Genomic DNA, 27,855 nt, shown 5'->3' on the forward strand with positions numbered 1-27,855 from the left:
GACCCGCGTCCCCCCTCCCCTCCAACCCTATAAATGCCTCTCTAAAATGCTGCGGAGCTCCTTCCTCCTGTCCCGCCCGGCCGTGCTGCCCTGCGCCCCGCGCAGCCGCTGCCTGGCGGGTCTCCGTGTTTGCTCCGCGCCCCGCTCCTTCCCCCTCCCCTTTTCTTTTTTTTTTTTTTTTTTTTTTTTTCCCCCCCCTCTCTTTTTTTTCTTTTTTCATTTAATTGTTTGTTGGGGTTTTTTTTAGGCTTTTTTTACATCCCCTCCCATTTTTCTCCTCCGCCCCTTCCCCGCGGCCGGTTTGCATGCATTGTCTGTCTCCCAAGATGGTTTGTGAGACCAAGATTGTGGCGGAAGATCATGAATCAATCCCGGGATCCAAAAAAGACACGATCATTGTTTCTTCCACCCAGATGTGGCCCTCTTTGGCGGGTTCCCCTTCCTCCCCCCCGCCTCCCCTCAGCTCCCCAAAAGAGGACCCCCGCCGCGACAATGTCTATATCCGCGAATTCCACCCCTCCGAGCAGGAGGTGGTGCGCCGCATATTTTACGAGGGTATCATGGAGCGGATCCCCAACACGGCGTTCAGGGGGCTGAAGCAGCAGCCCCTCACTCAGCTGCTTTACGGGCTGCTGGCGGGTGAGTACCTGCTCCCTTTTGGGGGAGGGGGTTGCGGTTCGTTTTTTTTTTTTTTTTTGGCTTTGTTGGTTTTTGTTCTCCCCCTACCCCCTCTCCCCTGCCCACCGGGTCTTCTCAAAATGGTCGGAGAGGCGGGAGGAGCAGCGGCGGACCTGCCGCCCCGGGCGCGCTGCGGCGGAGCGGCCGCGGAAGAGCCGCAGCATCGTGCGGGGCGGTCGCGGAGCCGCAGCAATGCGGCGGGGGCTGGGTTGTTGGTGGTGACGGGGGGGTGGGCTGGGGAGGGGAAGCCTTGAGCAGCTGGAGGATGAGCGACCCTGCGCGGGTTATAAAGGAGGGGAGTGCCGAGGTGTGGGTTGTGCAGGGGTGAAGGTAGAGTCGTCCTTGTAGTTATTCCAGGCCTGGGGTGGGGGGCGGTGAAGGGGAGCGGTGCGCCCCTCGCACCGCGCACTGCACCGCCCCCGCGCAACCCAGCGCGGTTTAGGGGGGGGCTCTCCGCGTGCCGGCGTTGCTTGGAGACGTCCGGACCCGCCAGCGGACCGACAACCCCCCATTGCCTTCTCCCCGGAGTAGGGAGGGGGGTAACCCCTGCAGCAGGGCCCCGGGGGGTGGTGGTGGTGGGGGGGGTGTCACCTCCTAGAGCCCTGTGCCCGAAATAACGCGTGCAAGGTGCCCTCCCCCCGGTGTAAACAATAATGTCCCCCCCAGCGCAAATAATTGCATGACAGTGGAGGTCACGTTATTGATGATGCGTGTCCCCCACCTTCAGAGTGAGCTCTGGGCTGGTTTCTCATGCCCTTGCAGGCAGGTTGCACCCCCGTTCCCCTAGCACGGGGCCTTGTGCTGGAGGGGGACTCTTCAGCAGGGAGTTGGGGTACAGGGGGTTTCAGCCGGTGGGTCAGGGAGGATGCCGGTGGAAGCCACCATCTCAGGGGTGTCCGCAGAAGGAACACCCCCCCCGAGGTCTTCAGCGGCATCCGGGCGGGCAGGGTGCCTGCCCGGGATTCGGTGCTTTCCGTGATGGGAACAGTAATGCCGCAGTGACAAACGCATGGCTGCGGAGCGGCGTGACCGCGGCATGGCTTGTCCACCCCGGCCACGTCCCGGCCTCTCAAGAGAAAGTAAAGTGGGGCCACGGGTCTGCCTGGCCTGGCCCTCGGTGTCCCTATCAGCCCCTTTCTGGTGGGGGGTTTGGTGGGACCGGCTGTGGTGTGAGGGCATCCTTGCCACTGGCTCACACCAGGCACCCATAAACTTCTCCAGGGCTATCTCGCCGTGATATGCTGTCACTTAACGTGATAATCTTGAGAGTGTGAATTGTACCTGTAACTGCTAATGTGTATTGTCTGTGCTTGTTTTGTTTGTTGTTTTGGTTTTTTTTTTAAATAATGAGTTTGTATTCCGAAATCAACACTAAATTCTCTTTTCTGACAGGTATCGTTTATTTCTCTTCCTTATCTCCATAGTAATATGCTTTGTTGTGACCAAGTCCTTCCTGCTGACCTGCTGTTTGCCCATCTTTCTGATGGGCATGAGGTACTACTTCAGTAGAAAAGTTATCCTCCACTATCTCGATTGTGCGCTGCATACGGACATGTCCGATATTGAGCAATATTACATGAAACCACCAGGTGAGTAAGAATTCCCCAGAGGGAGCCTTCCCCAGCCCTGCTCGGGGAACATGGCTGCTCCCTGCTGCTGGTGCTTTTTCCTCCCATCAGCAGCACTGAGCAAGCTCAAAAGTCGCCAGAATGCAGCTCTTTAGCCACACCAGACACAAAGCCATGCCAGGGTTTGGTTTGGGGCTCTTTTTGTTCCTTGTTCCCCCTCCCTAAGATGTGTAGTCACCCAAAGCAGCTTCCATACACCCCTTCAAATGCAGCAGTGGGTCCTGTCACTGCTCTGAGGACACTGAGGGTGGATGATGCAGTTATCTATCCATCCCAGCCCTTATTTCTGAGCATGGTATTTCTTTGCTCCTTTTGCTTGGTATTAGCTCTTGAGAGGAGGAGGGGGAGATGAAAGCTCTTTTAGCCCAGATGTATAGAGGAACCTCTTTCAGTTATTGAGCCCATTTTCCAATTTTATTCAAGAAGAGCCTTAATGCAAGTGTTTGGGAAGAATAACAGGTCAGGTATGTAAAGGGATGCTACCTGGGTTTGACGTGATATGCGTTCATCCATTTCTTACATACATGGACAGAACTAAAAAGGTAGTATCTAATGGCACTCTTTGCTTGTTAAGATGCTAAAAATATCTCTCATGTGATTAATTCCTTTTTAAAAAGCAGTCCATTCAGAATTAGTCAGGCAGGGAAGGTGGCATTTCCCTTTTAGCAGGTGTGCCTTGGTGTTGAGGAACAGAAGAAGGCAATGTCTAGGAGATGACTTAGGGCTTGAGATTTGCTTCTGGTGGTCACTTAGTACTAGAGGTGAGCTGGGAGAGCAAAGGCAGTGCCAGTAACTCACCTTACCTCTTTCTGTCTTCTTGGGGAGCATGCTCTGTTGTTTTGGCAGGTGACTATGTTTTTGCTGTATCATTGCTGTTCCCCAGGTGTGACAAACCTCCTCCTAGCACTTTTAGAGGCCTCATAGGAAGTACTGTAGCTACAAAACTTCCCTTTCCTTCCCTTCTAATGTGCAATATGGCATTTTTCTAAATTATTCCTCCTGGAATAAAAGTCTCCAAGTATCTTAAATGCTTTAAATCATGTTTCCCATCATAATGCCTATCTTCTGCAGAACTTGTCCCATCATACATACAGGCTGTATTCACTTACAGTGCTTTTTTTATAAAAACTAAATGACATGTGACTTGCTTTTGTAAAACTCAATCTTCATTAAAGGTGGTGTCACAAAAATAAAGGGTCTCATAGCAGCCTCTGTAGAGAGATTCAACAACATAGCATGCTGGAGAAAGTAATAGGGGACTGCAGTGAATAGGAATCTATGATACAGAGTTATTAGGTGTTTGAGCTGCCTCACACATTAATTAATGCCTGGGACTCATATGGTCACGATTCATGGCATAGATTAAAGTGCCTGCATTTTTAACACTGGTGTATATAGAAAATAAAGCAAATGGACTCAAAGGAAGAGTAAGGACTGCCCTCAATTTGTTTAGGGTCAGTAATGTCATCTGGTTCAGCTGTGTTGCCAACGTGTCTTAGCATTGCTTTTGTTTTGGTACCTAGAGGGGCTGATTTCAATTTTAGAGCAAGTGTGTAGGTTTCAATTTTTGACAGAATTCAATTGTGTGTAATTTGGCTTCTGCCATGCCATAAAAAGCAGATGTGTGGCATTGTTGGTGCTTGTTCATGATGTTGATGACAGTGGTGTTAAGCAAGTTGGCTGGAGCTGTAATTAGGTAAGGACAAAACAGGCTCTGGGGGCTAAGAAGGATGTTCATGGGTTGGGACTGGGACCACCACCAATACCAGTCTGCCCAGTGCCTGTCTGTGTGCCATGAAGCCTCATGGTGCTATTTGGCATAGCCAAGTATGAGGCATGAATCCGGTGTTTTGCTCCTGTTTTCCCCAAAACCACAGCCACTGGATTTCTTCCCTTTAAGATAACATTCTGAATACAGACAGTTTGGAAAAGCCCATTTTGGAGGCTGCCTGTCTCAACATACAGAGAAAGGCAGTGATGTGTAGTGGTTGTATGGCTGTTCTGCCCAAAGGACAGAAAAATAACAATAATTCTTTTTTTTCTCTCTTTTTTTTTTTTTTCTAATTTACAAATTGGCGCATAGGCAGGAATCATTGTGGTGAGAATGGGAAGGGCTCATTCTCCTGTGTATTGCTCCAGGTTAGATGTTAGTGAAAGCTTTGTCAGTGAGGTGTTAGGAAAGAAATGGTCACAGCAAGGGTAATCAGAAACAGGGCACCAGAGAGGCTGGAGGTGATCAGAGCTTATCTACACAAGTTAAAAACCCCTAACCTGATGCAAGTGCAGGTTTGTCTGGCTTTAGCTGGGGATATGACCAGGAATCTCCTTGCTCCTTCTTTGGTAAACCTTGTTTACTTGTTTGAATATTTTATTATTATTTTTTTTTTTTCCCAGCATAAAAAGCAAGGGAAGGGAACCTTTCTGTGGTATGTTTGAGTTCTTGTTTCTTAGGGTAGCAAATGCAAAGTTAGAACTGGGATATGGTACTAAGATCTTGCATTATGATGTGGGTCATGGCTTTGCTGATGTTTTGTTCTTGGCTTATGTGGTACCCAGGCATGAAAAACTTCCTTGCAGTGGGCTCCTCCAGGCACCTGGGGTTAGGGTACCCTTGTGCAGAGCATCTCCAGCAAGCAGCCTCTATCAGGGCAGGTGTCTACAGTGAGGGAATAATTTGACTATTAAAATGAGTAATTCTTGGTAGCTTTGCCAAAGCACCTGCAGAAGCTGTGGGCCAGTTTTAAAATCAAGCCCGAAGAACCTGGTCTGCAATAGGATGCTGTAAGCACCTGGTTAATGATTAGTATTGAACAGATCCAAGAGTTACATTGTATTGTGGTTTTCCTTCTGCACTTTTTTTCTGAAACCTTCACCTCTGAATTACTGTTTTAAATTTTCCTTGCTGGGATTTATACGTGCTGACAGTGTTTTTGCAGAAGTACACTAGCCAAAATTTCAATCCTTGTTTTTCTTTTGCCCTCTTATATTTATTTATTCCAAGAATCTGGCAGAACGTTTGTGCCAGGGCTTAACTTTGAGCTTGTTCACCATGGGGTGATTTGCAATTGCTGTTGATTTAAAAGGAATTGTTTGTGTAAGTTCTGTGTTTGGATCTTAAAACAGAGAGTTCAGTGATTCAGATGCCATTTTAAGCTCTTTGTAGATTTGCATTTTTCATTTAAAAATAGCACTTACAGGGATTTTCCTTTTTCATTGTTTTAATTTTTCTTCATAGGCCATGAAAAAAAGGCACTGGGGTGGTAGAAAAGAAAGGATTTAGATAGCGGGATTAATTGTCAACCAGTGTAACATAGGCTCTAGTAAACAAAACCAAAAAATTTAATTTTAAATAGAGCCCTGCTTCATGTATTTCCCTACACGAATAAGCAGAGCACACCTGGAGCATCTTTTATGGTCCAATGATTTTGATGACTAATCAATTTTACAGTGTCTCTTCAAGCTTCTGTCCTGGTCAGTTATGCTGTGTGTTTTTCTTGTGTTTGGTGTGTGGAAATTCTTGCAAGGCTGAGGGCTCTGCTGGAGAGCTGGTGGAAACCAGGATTCCTTCCCTCCCATGCAAAGCCACGGTGCTCCAAAAGGAGTGGGGCTGGGGCTTTGGCTGGTGAGCCTGCACGTCTCTCTGCAGTGGTTGAAAGGGTTGTCTCCTGTGTCTGGCTGTCCCAGCAGGGATGTATCCACCCCACTGGATGTGGTGCATGACCCATCCGTGTCATGTCTCTGTGTCGTGGTGGTGCAAGGACCTGGTGATGGTGGGAGCTGACCTTAGGCAGTGTTTTGGGGCATGAGTGATGTGCTGGGTGGCTGCATTGCGGTGCCCGGTGCTGCAGGGCAGGGTGAACAGACGGGTGACCTGGACTGGTGGAGTCTTGAGGGTGTCTGCCTGGTGTGATGCAGCAGATGAAGCTGAAGTGGTGTGTCAGGTCACATTAAACACGCCACGCTGAGAGCCGTGGCTTTCAGCAGTGGCTGCACATCTGCTGCCCTGGTGCTTCAGGCTGGAGGTGCCTCTGGGTGCCTTCTGCTGGGATGTGCATCTTGGTTCTCCTGCCTCTAGCCAGTGGTGAGCAGAGCCTCCCTGTTCTGCTGCCCTGTGTCCCCTGGTGTGTGAGGGTGCAGATGAAGAGCCTGCACTGATACCCCAGCCTCCATGGGGCACAGGGGCTGCCCTGAGGAAGGGCTACAGGGAGAAGATTCAGGAGGGTTCAATTCCCACTGCTCTGAGCTGGCACATTCCTCAGCTGAGCCCAGAGGAGGAGGACAGGTTTTGAGATCACATCCTTCTGCCAGAATGATGCCAGCTGAGGTGGGGTGAGAATTGGGTTGTGAGGATGCAAGATCCTGTTAGGTTGAGATGTTTGTCTGGATCATGAGCAATTAATTTAGTTGTGCTCTTGGGATGGGCCCGTTGGCAGTGGGTTTGATGCCAGAGGGACAGAGCTTTGTCACCACAGAAGTTGAACCCAGGTGCTGGTGAGGAGCTGAGTAGCTGGATGTGAAGCCCCACGGTTCCTGCTGAGCTGGTGGTGAAGCCCCAGGGAGCTGCAGGGTGAGCAGCAGTGAGTTTTGGGGTGCAATGGAAATACAAGGGTTAACCTGGGAGGAGAACCCTGGCCTGGGAGCTGCATTTGCTCTGCCATGCCCAGAACCTGCCCAAGCTGGGTGGGTTTCTTCTCCCCACCACAGAGCCCTGGGCAGAGGGGCTGCAGCAGAGCCCAGTTCTTCCACATTCTGGGTAATACTCAAGCTGCCAGATAAGGAGGAAAGCCACTGCCCACTGATAACATTGTTTGGGAAGAAAAGAGCAGCTCTTGCTTTGTAAAGAAAGGGCTTAGTTACCTGAGGCCAGGAGCAAGCTCAGGGCTGCTGCTTCCTGCCGGAGGAATGCATTTTTTTGGAGAGCCCTGCCCCTCCCAGGGTGCCCCAGCTGGAATCCAAAGCATCTCTATCTTCAGCATTTCTTGTAGGCTGAAGTGCCCTGACCCAAGGTATCTCCCAAAGCCCTGAGCTGGCTGTCTCTCCTCACGCACCACATGTGGCCTTGAGGAGCCCAGGGCAGGGATGGAGCTGCAAAACCCAGGGGAGAGGCTGTGTCCTTATCTCCAAATCCAGGGTTTCCTGGCTCTGCTCGCAACCACTGCTGGGAACTGAGATCAGATCTTTGGCTGGTGGAGAGTCTGTCCTGAGGGCATTTTGGGTGCCACATCTCTCAGCAGTTCCAGGAGGATGCTTTGGGAGGACAGGATCTGCAGAGAGATCGCACAAGATCAGGATTAGAGACCTTTAATACAGTTTATATCAAGAAGTATTGTGTCTGAGTATTTTCCAAGACTGCCCTCCTGCCAGTGGGATGGTCAGGGATGCTGGTGCTGCTTAGCAATTCCTGTTGTTGATTTTGGGTTTCTGCAGCTTAGTGATACTGGAACTGCCTGGTTTGGTACTTCTCCAGGGCAGAGTTTGTTGGGAATCAATAGGAAAAACAACTTGGTTTTCCAGGTGCTGATTTTCAAGATGATCATCCACTCAAAATGTCTCCAAATCTCAGAGCAAATTTCTGAAAATCACATATTCCTTCTCTAGGCTTACATCTTTATTCAGGCAGGTTATATTTTATTAAGTGGGAAGGGAATGGCTGAAGAAGACTGGGGTGGCTGTGAGCCCCCATGGGCTCCAGGAGCTCACAGCATTGTTTACCAGCACTTGCTTTTATTTTTGCACTGGCAGTGCTGGGGATCTGTTACAAACAATTGTGTCTTCTATGCTGCTGCCTTCCAGACTAAAGCAAAAAGAGACTTTGCAGAGTGCTTTGGAGGTACCTGGTTCTCCAAGGAGCCAAGGGCTGTATGGGATTTGTTGTTGCTTTCTGCATCAATGAAACAGAAATCTTCAAAATGTATTTTTAGATTCTTTTTTTTTTTTCCTTTTATTTTTTTCACCCGTACAGGAAGCTGACAAACTGGGACTTTTCCCTGACAGGTGGCTAATGAAAGAAAAATCCAGGGAAAAAAAGGGAATCCAGATAGCACTGGTGTGCCTTACCAAGTTTCTACTCACAAATCTGTTACATCTAGCAAAGTAATAAGGTTTTTTTCTTGCTGAGAGGCAAGTGAAGTCACCATAAAGCCTCACTGATGTGTGCATCAGAAATGAGTTTGTAGTGGTCTGGTCAGAGCCAGGTAGAAGCTGTGGTATCTGTTACAGATGGCTTTAAGCCATTCATTTAAGTCATCTGTTGACCCATTGGACCCCATCAATCAATTAACTATTTATGAAAACATATACTGTGTCATTCATTGTCTTCTGTAACTGGTTTTGACCAATGCTTCTTTTAGAATTGAAATTCTTATTTTACACAGGATAATTCTGAAATTTAGACTTGGGACTCCCACAAGTTGGGGCCAAACTGGGTTTCTGTTTAAAAACAGGATTCTGTGGGTAAAAGGAGACTTTTCAAAATAAATAACAGGGAACATGTATTACAGGTATATTTTTAAGTGGCTACATGAGATACTGGCATTTGAAATTGGATTTGTAATGGTGTAAACAGAAAAATACAGCACATAAGTTGCACGTTCACAGGTAGTTCTGCTTGAAATGATAACTTGCAAGTAATATTTGTTACTTAAAATTTATCTGTTTCTAGGATTTATCCAGGTGGCAAAACTAAAAGCCAGACATTTTGTGAGGAAATTATTTTTACACTTGGCAACAGGAAAATAAAAGGGAGGGGGTTGTTTTGATCCAAATTAACCTGATTTACTACCTCTGGTTTTTTTACTATGAAGAAGCAAAAATCTCTGCTTAGTGGTGATTGTAGTGGTTTTTTGAGCCTAAACCAAAATTGTTGGTTGTGTTACAGGCTTCCTTAAGAATCAAAAGTCATACCCAAGTATATATTCTTAAAATACTGATTACAGATAGACATGATGTGCTTTATGTTTGTTACCTCCAGGCAGGTCCCTCTGTTCTTTGTATGGCACTATTAAATCTATATTGAGTCAGCACTGGGATCACCTTGTATCTCAGACCCTGTTTAAATTATATATTTAGGCATTTTATATCAGTGTATTAGTTGAAGAGGTGGTGTTGAGGGGAACCATCTCTAAAGTCCCAGAAGCCAGGAAATCCTCTTCAATCCCAGGGAGGACTGAGCTGTGCACAGGTATTCTGGCAATGGGGTACGAGTGCAGGATTAATGCCAGCCTGGCTTTCCTTTGTGTTTTTGTGTTCTCTTGCCAGCTGAAGATATTTGGTGAATTTGGGGCAAATGTGCAAATTGGTCTGAATCGACCAAACTTGCATTTTTAACTAAGCTACTTGCCTAGATTTATCCTTGATCACCAGTAATTGCTATACAAGGTGCTCCCACTCTCTCTTGCCGTTGTACTTAAATCCTGACTTGGAAACCAGATCAGAGGTGCAGTTTTATTTGCTTTTTACAGTTGCAGCCCTTGGTCTTTGTGCTAACACTGGAAATTGAAATGGGGGGTGAGGGACCAGCTGTCCAGCCATGAATGGCTCCTCAGTGCACATCACATGCAACACTCATTTCAGCAGCCATCAGATAATAACATCTACTGTTGGGAACCAATAGTGGTTCCTTGAATTTTTAAATCATTTTTTTCCCCAATTTTTTCCCCTCTTCCTTTCCCTGCCACAGCAGCTCTTTATTCTGCTTTTCCAGTCCTGTGTCAAACCGTAGTGTGTGCATTTTTTATCCTTTGAATTCTGCTTGGCTCTCTTGTCCATCCCTGTGTTGAATTCTCCAGTGGGTTTCTCTAGTCTTGTTCTTGCTTCATTCATCAACTCCAGCATCTCCTGAGAGTGGTGGTCCCACACCCCAGCATCCTCTTTGTATCTCTGTCATCTTTCTCTTGCTCCCATTATGCTTTTGAATTTGTCCTTTTGTTTAATTTCATTCTGTGAGGACTTCTGCTTCTTCATTTGGTGTTTAGATATTTTGCATGGTGAGCGCAAGTATTTCTTTTTGTTGGTAGAATACTCAGAATAACAAAGATGAGAAAATAAATAGAAGTCAGCAGCACCAGGATATTGTGTCTGCAAAGCTGAAAACAGAATGCGTCAGTGCACAAACCCACATGTCAGGGATGGTGGGGGAGAACATTTTGCCTAAAGGCAAATGAACTGCCAACAAGATTTCTTACACCTTCCTTAGAACATCTGACCTTCATCACTCCCAAATGTATCTGGGCATAGCCTATTGATCTTTTCTGTTATGATTTTTTTCCCTAAACCCCCCCTTATTTCCTTTTTAATACAGTATATAAAATCATTATTGCTGTGGGAATACAGGAAAAAAAAATTAAACCACTGTAGTTTGCTGAGATCAGGGCTTTTTGTTCTTTTTTTGGAGGTGCCAAATCTGTTCGTCCTCCCTGTAACTAGATAACAGCATCAGAAACACTGTGTAACACTTCTAGTGGGAATCCAGGGAAGACCTAAATCTGTAGTCTTTCAATTTAAAATAATGTTACATAGTGGAACTGCAAAGAGAAGCTTTTGAAAATAACCTGTTTTGGACCACCTGCATTTTGTAAGTGCTGAGGAATTTTGAATGATGGTTTGTTAGAGCACTAAGACACCTGGCTGCTGAACAGCACCATTTTGGTAAAGTCCTTGTTATTGGAATTAAATAATTATTGGTAGGGTTTGTTTGAAAATAGAGAAAACAAGGAGGGGGGAAAGTTACTGTACGAAGGGCATACTGATAAGAGAGTTTTCTTAAATCCAAATGTTAAAAGGTGTGTTTGTAAAACAGCTTTTGCTGCCTGTAAATTCAATTAGATTCACTTACTGGCTATGAAAATACATGTCTGGTGTGGTTTCAGAACCTGCAAATGTGCAGAGGGTAACATCAAGCTGTGCCTCTCGGGCACTGATTTTCATTTGGGAATAAGGCATCATCAGGTTTTACAGGGCTTTGTTTGAGCCATGAGTAGTCTTAAAAGCCTCAAAGCATCTACGAGGATTCTTGAGAAGTGGGAACACTTTTTCATGGGTTACTCAGCTAAGGATGAGTTCAGTAAAATTCTAAAATGAAACAAAAAACTACAAACAAACAAAAAAGCCCCAGCCAAAGCACAAACCCCCCTCATTCACTGAAACTGAACTCTGGGACAGTTTAGCTTAAAGATGCTGTGGAGTATTTGCATTTACTTAGGGGCATCCTTTGGTATCCAGGTGCTGTTTTGATCTTTATGGGAGAACTGAAGGAGATCTATTTGATGGAGTGATTTGATGGCATAAACCTTGGTTTTGCTGTGTGTGTGCTATCAGCTGCCTGCAGGATGGATTTATGATGTTTTAGAGAAAACTGGTGCATTGGAAGGAGGAGGAGTTGCAGCTATGAACCTGCTCTTGGTTCTTCATTCTGCCCTGTCTTAGCATCAGGTGTGGGGGTTTAGTGTTACTCAGCGTTGCCTTTGTAGTTGGGTAAATCCACCTGATCCTCAAAATACTGCATTTCTATCCAGGTTTGTGTGGATTTGCATCTCTTCTGGCTGTGGCTGCTGTTCCCATTTACAAGTCAGTCCTCTTTCTACAAGTACCCCACAAATGCTTGTGTTCACTGGCTGATGAGACCTCTCCTTTCCCAAGCCTTCAGCACACTGCCTTTCATTTGCCCTGTGTCTCCCCAGCAGAGTGAGACTTGGCCAGTCACCTACTCAGTTCGTTGATTTATTTGGCAAATCTCTCAAATCTGTGGCTCTCATGACTGATATCAGGGCTCAAAGGGGTTCCCATCCACATGGGATGGGATGCAAGATGTTGAGCGATGGTCATTACAGATCTGGGAATAACTGGATTAGGTTTTTGTTAGCATTCCTTGGTCTCACTGGTTTGGGATGGTAGTCTGAACATGTAGCTAAGTTGGTGGGTTTTCTTCTTTTTTAGTTTGAGATGTGTAGAGATTTACACATCTAATTTTCATTTTCTGTTAATGCATCATCCACAGCAGTTCCATTGTCTTTACCCAACAGATGTTCATGTATTTATGGATGTAGAATTTTCTTTGACTGCCACATTAAATAAATGTGCTGGCTTCAGTCTGGAGTAGTGAAGCTCAGTAGAATTATACCCAGGGCATATTGGCCTTGAGGGACTGGAGGAAAGTCATAACCATATTACTTTTACCAACAGGGAGATGTTTCCACCCTGTGGGGCAGTGCTCTGGCTTTACATGGAGCATTGCCACCAGTTTGCTGAGAGTTAAAAATTGAATTGATCCCTGGTGATGAAGGTTGGCACAGAGTAGAAGGTCGTGGTGGTTGGAAGGGGACAGTATTGAGGCTGCATTGGTGACTTTTGTTTCCATTATTTACGTGGCAGAAGGAAGTGAAATCTTGCCTGACTTGTTTCAGTCTTCGCCCGCCTTACTCTACCAGGCTCCAGCAGCACTGGGTAGAAGACTTTTATGCTGGCAAACACATGTGGGACACAACATTACAGCAGGGCTGAGTTTGGTATAAATATAACAGCCCTCCAGGTGTTAAATATTCACAGTAAATTTAGAAAAATAAGAGGTGGTAGGCAAGAAAGGTGTTAATTTACAGTGAGATTCTGTGATGGGTTGGCTGTAGGGGGTGGTACCTAAAGGGCAGTAGTTTGCCTTCCCAGGTTTCTCCTGATGGAAAAAGCCTGTGTTTGAGAGAGCACCTATTGCAGCAGTGTCCCTGGGGGTCCTACCTGTCACAACAGCTTTGTCATCTCAGAATTAAGGACCTCAGGCACCACTTCAGGAGGGACCCAGCACCTCGTGCAGCCTAGCTTTACAAGCTCAGTGGGACAGGAATGCAGCTGTACCCCACTCTCCTGTTTCCACCTGACCACCAGGGTCAGTACCTGGATGAGGTGTGGGAGGGTACAGGCATCAGGAGGTGCCTGCAAGTGTCGATGTTCAGCCCCTCAGGGTTTGGTCCCATGCTGTGGGCTGTGTGCCTCTTTTCCTGCTCTTTTAGAAGGGGATGGGCTGATTGATGTTGTAGAGGAAGGTCTCTGGTGTTTAAAAGGTGATGGTGGTGGTAAAAGCACTTAGGGAATACTAGGAAGGCTTGCCAGTTATTTATTCATTTATTTGCATGGTTCAGGAGTTGCATTTGCTAAAAATGGAAACGTCAGTCCTGAAGCATCACCTCTTGCTTTGAATGTCAGAAGTGCATAGCAGACACCCCTCCCAAAGGAAAGGCCTGGTATTTTGGCATGCTACAGGTACAAATTGCTCTTCTGTTTTGTTTTGTTTTTTTCCATCACCTTCCATGCCAGGGTAAGCACCTCCCCAGGGACATGTTTCTCCCTTGAGGGCAGCAGGATAGAGGCTGCAGGTTTGGTTGGTTGACCAAAGCCTGTTTCTCCTTACCAGCTTTATTATAATTTCAGTTCCCTTCTAAGTCATCTACTCCTTACCTTACCTAGAGGTTAGTGGAACAGGTTTGACCCATCAGGTGAGGAGCTCCTAATAACAGGTCAGAAAGGGCTGGTCCTGATGAGAAGCACCCAAAGAAGTGTCTTGGTGAGCAGCTGAGGACAGAGGTAGTGAGCTGTGCCTCAGTGTCAAGCTCCCCACTCCCCTCTTGACCTCTTTGCAATGGATTTTGGGGGCTTTTCTTGGTGTGGCAGAGGGTGACTATTCATGTGTTGTGGTATGTTGAGGGTGACTTCGTTGTTGGATGCCTGAGCACTGGGAAAGGTGTGTGTTTGTATGGGCAGCATAACTTCATCCTGCTGGTCTAGAAATAGGAAAAAAATATTTATTGCTTGTGGTAGGCTCAAGGAGGTCAAACCATATATCAACTGACTTCAGCTTGTAGTTTGTACCAAATATGTGCCCCAAACCTTTTCTTTCCTCCCCCCTACCCCACCCTGTCTCCCTTTACACTGGGTAATGAATTCTTCACTGTGGTTTCAGAGAAAATACAACTCCTTATGATTTGCTTTTTCACTCCTTTAGATTGTTAGTACAATGGCAAGCCAGAGGCTGGGGAGGTTTGATTCATTGTGTTAATAGTAAGGGAGGATTCTTCTGTGAAACTCAAGTCATCTGCAGAAAGAAAGGTTTGGAGAGGAGCAGAGTTATATTTATCTTTAGTTTTAGGAGAGCACCCTGGTAGCTTCTTTCCTGTGCAGCATCTGGTGAAAGGCAGTCAGGATCCCTCAGTCCCTGGTATGTCACAGGAGGGAAAGCAGAGGAGATGTCCTATGGTCTGAGACTTTTCCAGTCTGCACCATAAATATTGCTCACTGCTGCTCATCATTTCTGTTCCTTGGCTGCTGTGGTAGCCAGGTCCTTGTTCAGAGGCTTATGAGGGCAGCAGGAATGTGGAAGGGGGAAAAAAACCCATGTTCAGAACCACTGAAATATGCTGTACAGCACATTCTGGCTGGATATATGCATCTTTTACATGACCTATGATTGAATGTTGTGCGGTTGCCTATTTTTTTATCATTTCTCTACCTTCCAGGTGTGGGTTTGGGTGTGTTTGTAGAACCAATCAGCATCTGCACCAGCACTTGGGAGCCCCATCCCATCTGTTGGTATTATATATGCTTTAAATGCAGTTTGTTAACCTCCCAGAGGTGACCTGTTCCCAGATCTGCTGTCCTTGGTGCTCCTAAAAGTAATGTGAGCATTGTGTGGGGTGTTAGGGGATTTTTTTGTCTGTCATGTTTTAAATATACAAATATTTGTAGTCCCTCCCTTTTTGCTATAGGCAGGTGATCTGGCTGTGAAGTAGGAGAGACACCTCTCAGCCTTGTGTTTTACTCTGGTTTAAAGAGCTTGCACACACAGATAGGTGTCCTGGTTTGGGCCAGGATGAAGGTGATTTTCTGTCTTGTACTTTTGCTTTCAGCTAAGTCTCTTGTAAGTAGCTGCACTTGCTGGAATTAACAGCAAGTTTCTCAGACAGTGTCTGCTTCTAGGACTGATAACACTCGATGTTTATAGTTACAGCCAGAGCCTGGTGTGCAGAGCCAAGGACACTGCTCAGCTCTGAGGAACATTTTGCCCTCCGGAAGGAGAGAAGGAGTAAAGAGGTCACACCTGAAACCCTCCTTTGGGGAGGAATGGACAAGATAGATGCCAACATTGACCAAACGGAGTATTCCATCCCATACACCTCATCCTCAGTATAAATTTGAGGGATCACAAGGGTCAAACCCCTTCCTGCCCTTCCTGCTTCCCCTTCTTCTCCTGTCCCTGTTTGCTTCAGCATCCTGGGAGGATTCCATCCATTCCTCTGCCTGTGCTCCTGATCCATGTCTCCCTGAATCTGTTCCTGCCTCCAGCTCCCAACTGCTGCTGACTCCAGGATTCCAGCCTGGACTTTCCCAGGGCTGCCCTGCAGCCTCAGTGGTGGTGTGAGAGTTATTGGGGGAAATGGGGAAGAACGTGGGATCCATTTTCCTGTATATTTATATATATTCAGTACTTTTTCCTATTTATCATTACTGTTCCATTAAAGTTGTGTAGTTTAGTTTCCAACCCATCGAGTCTCTCTCCCTTATTCTCTCTCCTTTCTTTATCAGGGAGGAGAGGGACATTAATGGAGGGCATCTGGTATTTGGTTTAATTGCCAGGCTGGTGTTAAGCTGTGACAATGGGTTATTCTGTTCTAACACATCCTTGTGCCATCCCTGAAGCTTGAACCTGCATCTTGGGTACAGTTCATCTTGCCTACCTTATTCCTGGCTAAAAGAAATTGTGTTGAGCTCTGTAGGCTTTTGCTGGGGTCATTTGCAGAGGAGGGTTTCTCATGGAGAAAGAAACCTTCACCTTAAAGGTTGTTGACCCTGGTCAGAGCAGCGTAAAACTCCTTGGAAATCCTTGTAGAGCTCAGAATTGAAATTATTATTTAACCTTAAGTAACTGCAACATTAGTTTTTCCCTTCACTGTGAAACATTTGGTGTAATACCTGTGTAGATACAGGCACTTCTATTGAAGTAAAGGGAATCTTGGCTAAATTTAGACCAGACGAGTGATGATGGATGGTGAAAATTAGACTGAGTCTATCCATTTTCCTTGTGTGATTTATGGGTAGGCTGACTGCTAAGCTAAAACAAAATCATTTGATGATTACTGCTCAGTGCCTTTCTGCAGAAATGCATAAGAAATAAAAGTCAGCCAGCAGCTAATGAATTCTACAGCATCCAATAAATGTCGAGTTTCCAGTTTTTTTCAGTCTTTGGAAGGGGAAAGTGCTGTAATGCAAGTTCAGTACCTTTCTGAAACCAATAAAGCCAGATAGTGAAAGATTGATGTAGAGGATGGAGACCAAGCCTTAACAATGTCCTTTTAAGGAGCTGGCTTAAAACACAACCAGCAACACATTTTCTCTTGTAAACTAATTAAACTAAGAAGCAGCTAATTGCCAGGTCAGTCTTCTGAGTGTTTTATGTGAGGGTGCAGGCTCTCAAGGCTGGCATAAGGATTTATCTTTTTTTTTTTAATTTAAACTTCTAGCAAAAAAAAACCCCAAACAGTTGAAATTCTAAACTGTTTATTTACTTAAGGTCTGACTCTGCAATTGATGGGCTTAGTGCAGCTTCTGGATGCATAGGAAACATCTACTCTGAAAGTACTTTAAATACTTTTCTTTCTGGCTTAGTGTGTTTGTCCAGACCAGTCTGTTCTGCTGATCCAGCACCACTGAGCTGGGACACTCCATCCAGTTAGCCATGAGGACAATGCCAGGCCAAAATCAGAAATTCTGGTCTTTATCCACTCCTTTAAGTTATTTAATTCTTTGTGTATTGATAGCAATTGCTCCCATGCACAAAACCCAGACAATGCCTGGTTTCTCAAACTATGCTTTCTCTCGGTGACCCAGTGGCTGCATTGGTGGTTTTGTCTCTCCATTCTCAGTACTGTGTGTTTCTTATCAGTAGCAGGGAGCAGGGTGATGGACCAGGCTAAACACACCCTGATAACCAGGGGATTTCTGTTCCCCCACAACAACTTCTGCAGATTTTTCTTGAACAGTTCTTCCACATTTGCTTTATTACCTTGTTTGCACTTCAAGGTGCATCAGGGCCAGCAAAAAAAAACCAGATAACAGATTTTGAAGTCCTGCTGTTGCACTTCTTAAATATAGCACCCTCTGAGATGTGCTGGAAGGGCTGTCTTTACCCTGTCTGCAGCATTGCCTGGATTTCTAGCTCTCTCATCAAAAGCTTATTCCTGAGATGTGCCCAGCATCTCTCAGGGCTTTGCAGAGTTCCCTGGGTGCTGTCATGGGTGGTGACACTCCAGGTGCCACAGGACTGAACCCTGTTAAATCAACCTGTGAAGTGTCAACCTGACATAAGGTTTAGCCTCTTAACAGCTTGTGTTGATTTGGACATTCAGGCTGGGTCCTCCTGAATCTTAGGAGTAAAATGCATGGATAGGAGCTGTCACATAGGTGTTTCAGAGGCTGAGGTTTAAAATAAAGGCTTTAAGAAGATTAGAAATGCCTGCTGGGTTACATCCCTGGCAGTGGAGCAGGAGATGCTATTTAAGACAGAATCTTCTTGAAGTACGTTTGCTGCAGAATGTTTTTTCTCTAGTTAGAATATTAGAGTGAAAGTGAACTACAGCTGGCTGTCACTGTCTTAGGGTTTTTCATAGAATCCTAGAATGCTTTGGGTTGGAAGGGACCTTAAAGATCATCTGTCTAGTTCCAATCCCTCTGCCATGGGCAGGGACTTCTTGCACTAGACTGGGTTGCTCAAATCCCCATCCAGCCTGGCCTTGAGCTCTTCCAGGGAGAGGGTGTATACACAGCTCTTTTAAGCAGCCTGTTCCAATGTCTCACTACCTTCACAGTAAAGAATTTCATTCTAATATCTAACGTAAATCTGCCTTCTCTCAGCTTAAAACCATTACCCCTCATCCTATCACTCCATGCCTCTTGAGGGTCTGTAGGGTCTACCCAGAGCCTTCTCCAGGCTGAATAACACAGGGCTTTGGCACCCCCAAGCAAAATACCTGTGAGATAAACTAGCTGGGTGCTCTTGCAGATGGGTCAGCTCCATCAGGAGATGTTGGAGCAGTCTCTGAAGTTCAGTTCTCCCACTGTTACTCTGAATCACAATCCCACCAACCTCTCCATCCCCAGGTGAAGGTAAAGCTGGGGTGCAGCAAAACCTCCTGGTGGGACCAGCACCTATGCAGTGTGTGCTGCTGCTCCAGCTTTCTCAGCAGTGGCACCTGACCATATATACCAGTATGAATCCAAATACTCTTTTGGGTTTGTACAGATGTTTAGGCCAGCTGTTGCCTGTGCTCCAAGACCCTGTCACCCCCCCCATGGCTGTCTTTATGATTGAGTTTATCAGCTGCAGAGGCCACCTCTGAATTCCTGTCTGACCTGGGGTTATTAGAAACCCATTGCTGTTGTGGGTTGTGGTCATGGGTGTTGCTGGTAGTAAACGTGTGGCTGTTTTTCAGGTCAGATGCTGGATGTCACTGTAATCCCAGCAGTCCCCTGCTGATGGCAACTCTGGAGGCTTTGCCAGTTTAGTGCTGGTTGCAAGTAGCTATAGCCCTCGCTAACAACAAAGAGCAAAGGCAGTAAGGATGGAGAAGAAAGTACATGGGGAAGTAGGTGAGCTGGTTGCTTGGGACCAAATCATTCATCTCCTTTCATGCTGTGCTGGTGATCTCATTGCTTGCTGCCCAAATGCCCCATGAATCAAGAGGTGTCACCCATGCTTGGCAAATAGATGTGCTGCCCTGTGGTCTTCCAGCAGGGAATTATTTATAACAGGACAATGAATCCTGCAGTGGTAGCTTATGTAGAGTTATTTATGGGAAGGAAGAGGTCCCACAGCATTTCTGATTTCATGCATGAATAATTCTTGTGTGGCCCTGACATTTTTTGTTCCCTCATGCCTGGGCCTTGTCTGGTGTAGAGGGCTGCTAACACATGTCAGGAGTGGTGCAGTCAGGCTCTCTCCTGTCTCACCTGGTTTCCATGGCCATAAACTACTCTGAAATGCCATTATTTTGTTGGAGCCCTCCAGGAATGCATTTTAACTCAAGTGCGGAGTTATTAGCAGAAGTTGTTGGAGCTGTTATGCAGCCCTGCTTGAAGCCAAGGGGAACTACTGGGCTGGAAGGGAGAGAAACTCAGCACAAGGGGAAGGTGGGGGTAAGGAGGGGCAGTAGAATTACCTGCCACATAAACACAAACAAATCCCTCCCCATCCTGCCTGGCAGCTGCAGTAAGTAGCTGGTACAGCTGCTGTGTGTCCTTGGTTAGTCCCTGTACCCCAGCTGTGTCTGCAGCAAGGTGGCAGCTGATGTGCTACATCTGTGCCCCAGAATCCTCTTGCTGAAAGCATTCCCATCCTCTCCTTTCTCCCTTGCTGCTGGTGAAGCTGGGCTGGGCTGCCCTGCATTTCCCAAGGGTGAAGGAGAAGGAAGAGGGAGGGCTGAGGACTCAGGTGCTGATGAGTGCCTCTGTTCCCTCCTCAAATCCCAGGCAGGTTAAAAGGGCAGAGGTTGAAATGGGATCAGCAGGATATTGCTGGGGCTTTGGGCTTGGGGACTCTGTCCACTTGCTGCCACACACTTGCTTAAAGCCAGGTACATAAATAGTGCTGGCAGGAGAGGCAAGACAATGAACTTCAGGGCTCTTTATTCTATTGTCTCCAAATAAATAATAATTGCACAGGACTGTGTCCTGTGCAGGACACCCCTGGTCCCCTGTGTACCACCTCGCTCAGGCTACCCCTCCTTGACAGAAAGGGCTGCTGCTCCTTTTGTGTGATCACAGAAAAACGGGGCACTGGATGCTAAATAAGTGAGTCCAAGGGCAAATATTTAAGGCTTCATGATGTGACAGCATGTTGAATTTCCTCTGTCCTGGTATTGTCCAGTTGTGTTTCACCGGGCTGTGCCACAGCAGGTCACAGGGAGGAATCTGGGGGCATTCGGATCTCTAGGGTTATCAAGCCTGCCAGTTTTGAAAAGCTTTTAGGCAAGTATGCCAAGCCATTGCAGGTTCTGTCCTATGGGCAGCACAGACATGACTAATGGGTTTGGGGTTTTTTTCCCCCCTTTTGCCCCTTCATAGCATCCTGGGGGGAAGTCAAGGCTGCAGAGAGGGCTTTGATGTGCAGGATGTTGCTCCTCCCAGCAAAGCTCCCAGCCACAGAGCCTGTGGGCAGCCTCCCTCCCTTCCCAGAGCTCACACCTGCACACTGCATTTCTGTCAGGGATGCAAGTTCTCAATTTTTCTTTTCAGGAGGCCTGGCCAGGGTTTCCCATGGTGTCAGCTTCCTTTTCTCATGGTGGCCAATCCTCAGATTCTTTCCTGGCTCAGCGTGTCTGTCTGTTCTTCATGTTTCACAAATAACCCTCAGAGTTAATAAGAGCAAGAGCTCAGCTTTGGGAGGTAGCAGTGCCACCCTTGAAGGGAGAGGGAAAAGATTGGTCTGCCTCTGGGCAAGGTTTCCATATTTGCCTTGTGCTGAGCTTCCAAGGAAGGACCCCTTTGCACAGGGATGCAACCCCAGCCACACAAAATCATCATCATCAACAGCTGGTGGTTGCATCAGATGCTGCTCTGTCTTTTCTCCAGCCCTATGGAAACAGGGCTGAGTTTTACCTGGCTCAGCCCTGAACTCCTCAGTGCAAGGGTGTAGGCAAAAGGGGGGACCCACACATGAGTTCAGGATGTTTTGGGGCAGCAGAGCTTTGCTTGTTCCCATGGGAGTACTAGAATTTACTAGAAAACAATTTTATAGGTAGCTGGCAGGCAGAGCTTTGCTTTGTCAGAGCAATGCACACTGTTAAACTGGGGTTTGGGGTACCAGTTCTTGAGTGCTAAGGGACTTAGGAAAGCTGTGGGAACCTCCTAAAGTCAATCCCACTGGACTCGTGCTGGTGGGGAAGGCTGGTGTCTCATTTTCCCCCTCTCTTCTAGCAGTACTCTGCACTACTGCTTCAGGCTGCAATCTTTCCACCCATCCACCCACTGGCCTTTTATTCAACAAAGAATTTAGCAACAAAAATAAATTTATTTTCACCCACCACCGTTGTTGGCTCTGTGGGGTAGAGCTGTGCAGCTCGTGGTGGTGCAAGAGAGCAGGGGAGGAGCTTTGCAAGCACAGCTGGGGGGGATGCCCATCATATCCTCCTTGGGCAGGAGCAGTGGGTGCTCTGGGTGGAGGATGAGGGCAAGCACAATATCCACATCATTATATGGAAGTTCTCAGGTAATGGAGGCAGCAGTGGGGTGTGGAGCCTGAGAGCAGCCTGTGATGCAGTAGAGAAGTGGGCAGATCAGAAGAACACTCTCTTTTGGTCCTCAAAATCCAGGATTCATCCTTAAATTTCAAGCAGAAAGACACCACCATCATATGGTCTTTGAGGCACCACCAATGGAGGAACCTCATCCAACCCTGCTGAGTTATTCTGTGCATTTCTTTTAGTAATTTCACTAAAGCTAAAAAGCTGTTTTGTGTCCAGTAAGCAATATATATCTTAAATGATGGTCCAGAAGGGACAGTGGTAAAGTCTGGGTTGTCAGGCAGCTACATGGCTTGATTTACTCACTGATAACTTGGCCTGGTTTCTTGTCCAGAGTATGGAAAGATGGTGTTGCTGAGACAAAGACAACCATGGAGAAGAGCAGAAAGATAAAACAGAACCACTTGCTGTGGCACTTGTGTCTTGCTGTGCCAGGTATTTAATTTCAAGGAGGCAAGGAATAAGGGAGCCCCAGCTTTGTCTTGTCTTACAGTGTGTAGGTCTTGTTTATCCCACTGTGACAGCTCTTCTCAACACTTCTGCTCATAAGCAGAGGGTTCTGCCTTGTGCAACTTGCACCAGTGTGTGCACATCCTCTCAGGTTTTGTCCTGGGACTCATGGACTTTAGCACCGTGGAATCCTTGTGTCAGGATGAGGCTTGGAGGCACCTTTAGTGGGGCTTTCTAGGGAAAGTTCTTACCCTCTGGAGCTCAACTTTTTTGTCCTAAACCCCCCTGTTGCTGAGCTGGGCTCCCTGACAGATTGCTGTCAAAGTGCTGGAGGGACCAAGCTGACTTCACCAAATCTGTGAAGCATGAATAACCCAAAATCATCATCCTTGTTATGCACATTAATGCTGTTTCATGCCTTCTTATACATGTTGCCATCCCAATTTTCTTTTCACAGAATGATGAGGTTGGAAGAGGCCTTTAAATAATCAGCTGGTCCAAACCCTGTGCTGTGAGCGGGAGCATCTTTCAATAGATGGCAAAGTACCATCCAACCTAACACTGAACACTTTCAAAGATGAGGCACCCACAGCTTCTTCTGGGACACCTCTTCCAGTGTCTCATCACCCTCATCATAAAAAAATTATTTATTATGGCTTCTGCTTGTGAGAGCAAGGCTCTATGTGGTGAGGCCCAGGCTAGGGAAGTGGAAGGAGCTAAGCCAGGTGGTGGGTGTGGGTTTTCCATGGCTGCTTGTCATTACCTCTGCCTACAGGGAGCCTGGAGAGGTTGGGGTGGGTTGGGAGGCAAGGGATAGTGCTGTGAAGGGCTTTGGTGTGGCTGAAAATGGCTAAAGCTCTGCTAGGCACCTCCAGTACTCAAGAGTGGTGTTGACTGGGCAGCTGGAGAGTAATGCAAGATGTCCATGGACAGACCTTGCCTTGACTTTTTTTGAAGGGTCAAAAACCAGAAGAGGAGCTTAGGGCAGGGTGAGCTGGAAGGCTTCAGGATGTCCGTAGTGATGAGTGGCAGGGGGATGCCAGAAGATTCAGGCAGATGAGAATGAAGGCAGATATGGAGGCACTGCCACATGATGAGGATCTGCAGGGCCATCAGGGGTTGTGTTTATCTTTGCAGCCGTGATTATTTTCAGATAGTGGTGTGAGAGAGTAAAATGTCAGCTCCTGCTATTAATAGCACTGCCAACAAGAAGGCTGTTGCTTATTACTGGCAGGTGAGGTGAAGTTAATATTATTTTATCCTCGGTATGGAAAAGTGCAAAAACAAGACAGGCTCTGAGTCCACCGCACTTTGGGGGATACAGAAAAGATGGAAAGGGACCCCCCTATCCATGGGTTGTGGCAGTGTAGGGTGGTTTTCTCAGGGTGCTTCTGTTTCTCATCCAGAGAAATTGCTGCTGGAAGAGTGGATAGATACAGTGAGGAGCTGAAACTGCCTGGGATTGCTGCAGACACGTTGGGTTCAGGTAAACAGCAAACCAAAAACCTTCAGGGTTCCTGCTCTGAAACCTGAGGGTTTGCCCAGAGGAGAGAAGGTGCCCAAGGTCAGCAGCATCTGTTGGGGCCCCAAAACAGCTTTTGGGCCCAACTCCCCGTCTGAATGGGCTCAGTTTCCTGGAGGTTGCGTTTGACCCCACGGGTAAAAGCTGCACCTGGACTTGTACCCATCTTTGGAAACTTGGTGTCTTTGGCAGGCTGAAGGATTTGGGGACTGGTGATCCTTAGAGCAGACACAGACAACGGGTGGGCAGTGGAGTGAAAGTCTTGGGGATGGATGGTGCTGGTGTAAAGGAGAGCTGAAAACACCTGCCTTGTTTGAGCAGATGTGCCCTGTCTGATGCTAATTACAAGCATTGCACACACAACACACACTGGGAGATGTACCAGACACTATTTCTTTTAATGCTGAACTCAAGATCATTATAATTAAGCTTTAAAGTTATAAGTAAAAACTAATATGGAGTGTGGGTTTGCCATCATGCTGGTTGCAACCAGGCCTGTCCCTGCTGGGATGGACGGGTGTGAGGGTACAGCCTCCATCCTGGAGAGTGGCTGGAGCAGAGTTGGGGATGTGAAGGGCCTTGTGGGCTCTGATGTAGTGAACATGTCTGGATTTGGGATTGAAATAGGCTGAAGACCCAAAAATATTGGAAGTGTGCTGTGTTGCAGGCGTGGGAAGGCTTGATGGGTGAGCTTGGCAGCCTCTTGGGCTTGATGGACACAGTGGAGAGGGGCTTGCTAAGAAGGGAAAATCAGGAGTAAAAGTGGGAAGCAATCTCATAACCTCTGCTGAGAGAAACCTAGATTGATATCTCTGATAGCTCCAGGAGTTGCCATGTGCAAAGCTGGATGACAAGGGACATGGTTGCTCTGATACCAACTGCAGTTCTGGTCCTGGTTGCTGGCAGCTTGTGGCACATTTTGGGGCTGTTTCAGGAAAAGGTGGGTGCTGGGGACAACACCCTGTGTTCCTGGGGGAGCATCTCACCTCTACTCCTTGAACATGGGGGGACTTTTTGTTGAACCCCTTTTTTGGGCTGTGCTATTGAAGCTGAAATCAGTGGCTGTGCAAATAGTGGTGTGAGGGTCACTGTGGCCCCAGCCTTGTGGTTTGCTTGCCACAGGGCCAGAGGTGGGAGGGATGGTCTGGGGGTGTATTGAGCAGAGCCATCCCATGCCAGGTGGGTTAAAAACAAGGAGCAGAGGGAAAGCAGCTGCTGGGTCCCAGCTCTTGTAGGTCTTCACTTGGGGTAGTGTCTGAATAAATTATGTGTTGGGGTCCAGGCAAATGCAGGGTAACAAACTGCACTGTCAGTGTGGCAGCAGAGGGAAGACATTTTAACTGCTAATGATAAATGGGTCATGATGGGTCCCAGTGTTTTAAAAATTAGCTGTTGACCTAGATAGCAACGGCAATGACTTGTTCACAGTGGGAACACAAATGAGCATCACTGGAGCTGTGTGTTGCTCAGAAGGTGGGGACAAGCCTGGTGTGCTGGGTTGAACCTGGGCTGGTTCCCTGCTCTTCCTTTGTACCTGGCTTTTCCTCAGGAGATCATGGAAGACCTTAGCTGTCTCTTTCTGTTGGCTTCATCAAGTCTCAAGGTGCATTTGTCCCACAGGAAGCAGCTGGGGAGGCTCCTTCTGCCTTTCTTCCCTTTCAGAGGGAGCAGTGCTGTGCACCCCTGAGCACCTACCTGGGCTCTTTAATGCAGGTCCTCCTGGAGATGTGCTCTGCATTTGGTTTGGGGCAGTTGGCAGGGTTGGTACTAAAGATGGAGCTGCTGCCCAAGTCAGGTTTCCCTCTGCTTAATGCTGGGGAAGGAGGAGGCCACCTCCTGCAGCAGGGCACAGTGTGTAGGGGTTTCTCCTGTGCTGGGTCCTCTTCCTCTGGGCTCTTTCAGGTCCACCACCTGAAAGTTGATGCTTTCCTTCTTGGGAAGGGTCCTGTCAATGCCCCTTGTTAGCTGTTGTAATAGAATAGTGGCTTTCTTGGGTGTTAATTAAGCAATACCCAAGGTAAGGGTGCAGCTGTCCTGTGCTGACAACATTGGCCTTTTCAGTCCGGCTGTAGACACTCTTCCTTCACCAGGTTTTTCTGTCATTATCTTTAGTTAAGGCCTGAGGAATTTGGTACTTAAAATAAATTTAAGTTCCCTCGCTAGTGGGGCGGGGGAGGCAATGTGATGCTGTAGTACTCAGAGCTGCAGCAGTTTCTAATTGCTTCAGCTTTAATGTTTGTTGGGCAGTATGAGCACTGGGGACAGGACGGGATGGGACCAATACCTCGCTCCACCAGGGTCCATTTTCATTTGAGCTTCATAACTGAGGCTCTGGTTGGAGAACTTGGGACCCCAGGGTGCTCAGCCTGAGCCTGGAGCCCTTCAGGTTGCTGGGCTTTGATGGGTTTTGCTTTGTCCTCATGAAGGCAGCATCTGCCCCACCAAGCCTTCAGCTCCATTGCAGGGCAGCAGTGCTCACCCTCTGCACCTCCAAAAGTTCATTACGCCACATCCCCATAGGCCACAACAACCCCATGGGGAGCTCCAGGCTGGGCACAGAGTGGCTGAGAGCAGCCAGGCAGAAAGGGACCTGGGAGTCTGGATTGACAGGAAGCTGAACATGAGCCAGCAGTGTGCCCAGGTGGCCAAGAAGGCCAATGGCATCCTGGCCTGTATCAGGAACAGTGTGGCCAGAAGGTCCAGGGAAGGGATTCTGCCCCTGTACTCGGCACTGGTGAGGCCACAGCTTGAGTCCTGTGTCCAGTTCTGGGCCCCTCAGTTCAGGAAGGAGATTGAGGTCCTGGAGCAGGTCCAAAGGAGGGCAACTAGGCTGGTGAAAGGACTCGAGCACAAGTCCTGTGAGGTGAGGCTGAGGGAGCTGGGGCTGTTCAGCCTGGAGAAGAGGAGGCTCAGAGGAGACCTCATCACTCTCTACAACTCCCTGAAAGGAGGGGGTAGCCAAGTGGGGGTTGATCTCTTCTCCCAGGCAACCCTCAGCAAGACAAGAGGGCACGGTCTCAAGTTGTGCTGGGAGAGGTTTAGGTTGGATATTAGAAAGAATTTCTTTACCCAGAGGGTGATCAGACATTGGAATGGGCTGCCCCGGGAAGTGGTGGATTCTCCATCCCTGGAGATATTTAAAAAGAGCCTGGATGTGGCACTCAGTGCCATGGGCTGGGAACTGCAGCAGCAGTGGATCAAGGGTTGGACTTGATGATCTCTGAGGTCCCTTCCAACCCAGCTGATTCTATGATTCTATCCTCATTATTGGAGCAGTGCTGAGTGCTGCTGAGGCACAGTGAAGGTGGGTTGGTTCTGCTTGCAGAAAACTGACATGGTTTTGGCTTGAGTTGCTTGAGCACCGTGTTTCCAGCTCTTGCCTGGCACATAACAACAGGGGAGGAACAGCAGCTCCGAAGCAAGGGGTGTTTGCCCATGAGCACCCCAAATTGTGGGGGGGCAGAAAGGGGTGGTTGAGCCTCATCTTGGCTGTGCACAGGAGATTCTCAGGGGTAGATATGTCATTTTGTCTGTCAAGGGAAAAGAAAGCTTGCTCCTTATTTATGGAGGCCCTCAGTCCCCACAGATGACAGAGAGGTGCTTTCCCCCAGCCCAGCTCCCATCAGCAGTTTGTCTGCTTTGCCCACCCGAGGTTGCCAGCAGCTACGTGAATGTGCTGCTTTGTCTCCCACAGGCTCCTGCTTCTGGGTCGCCGTCCTGGACGGCAACGTGGTGGGGATTGTGGCAGCCCGGGGCAACGAGGAGGACAACACGGTGGAGCTGCGCCGCATGTCCGTCGACTCCAACTACCGCGGCAAAGGGATCGCCAAGGCTCTGGGCCGCAAAGTGCTGGAGTTTGCCATGCTCAACAACTACTCCTCTGTCGTGCTGGGAACCACGGCTGTGAAGATGGCAGCCCACAAGCTCTACGAGTCCTTGGGGTTCAAGCACGAGGGTGTGGTTGAACATTATGCCCTGCCAGGGATGACACACTCCTTACTGGAGAGAATGTTTTTCCAGCTCCGCTACCACCGCTACCGCCTGCAGCTGCGGGAAGAATGAAAAAAAAAAACAAAACCCAACCAACCAAACAAGAAAAATTATTTTTTTTTTTCCCCCCCTCCTCCCCCTTCAAAAATAATAAATCGCCCTTCTCTTTCTCATCACTGTTGATTTGCCAATTCTGGGTTGAGTTGTTGCTCCCTCACGTCATCTCTTGGTTTGCTCCGTGCAGCCCGATGGTCCCGGCCGAGCGGCTCCTTCCTGGCGTGCTGTGGGTGGTGGTGCTGGGAATCCCGTGACC

At 47.6% G+C, this 27,855-nt stretch overlaps 1 protein-coding gene across 1 annotated transcript; it reads left to right on the forward strand.

Moving 5' to 3' along the window:
- Nucleotides 1-223: 223 nt before the first annotated feature.
- Nucleotides 224-27,733, forward strand: NAT8L (N-acetyltransferase 8 like). The gene is made up of 3 exons (XM_071753312.1): nt 224-639; nt 2,103-2,267; nt 27,247-27,733. Exons 1-3 carry the CDS (start codon nt 306-308, stop codon nt 27,612-27,614), a joined length of 867 nt encoding a protein of 288 aa, XP_071609413.1. The 5' UTR covers nt 224-305; the 3' UTR covers nt 27,615-27,733.
- Nucleotides 27,734-27,855: the final 122 nt, after the last annotated feature.

This window comes from Heliangelus exortis, chromosome 10, assembly GCF_036169615.1.
Source record: "Heliangelus exortis chromosome 10, bHelExo1.hap1, whole genome shotgun sequence".
In the NCBI taxonomy this organism is placed as follows: Eukaryota; Metazoa; Chordata; class Aves; order Apodiformes; family Trochilidae; genus Heliangelus; species Heliangelus exortis.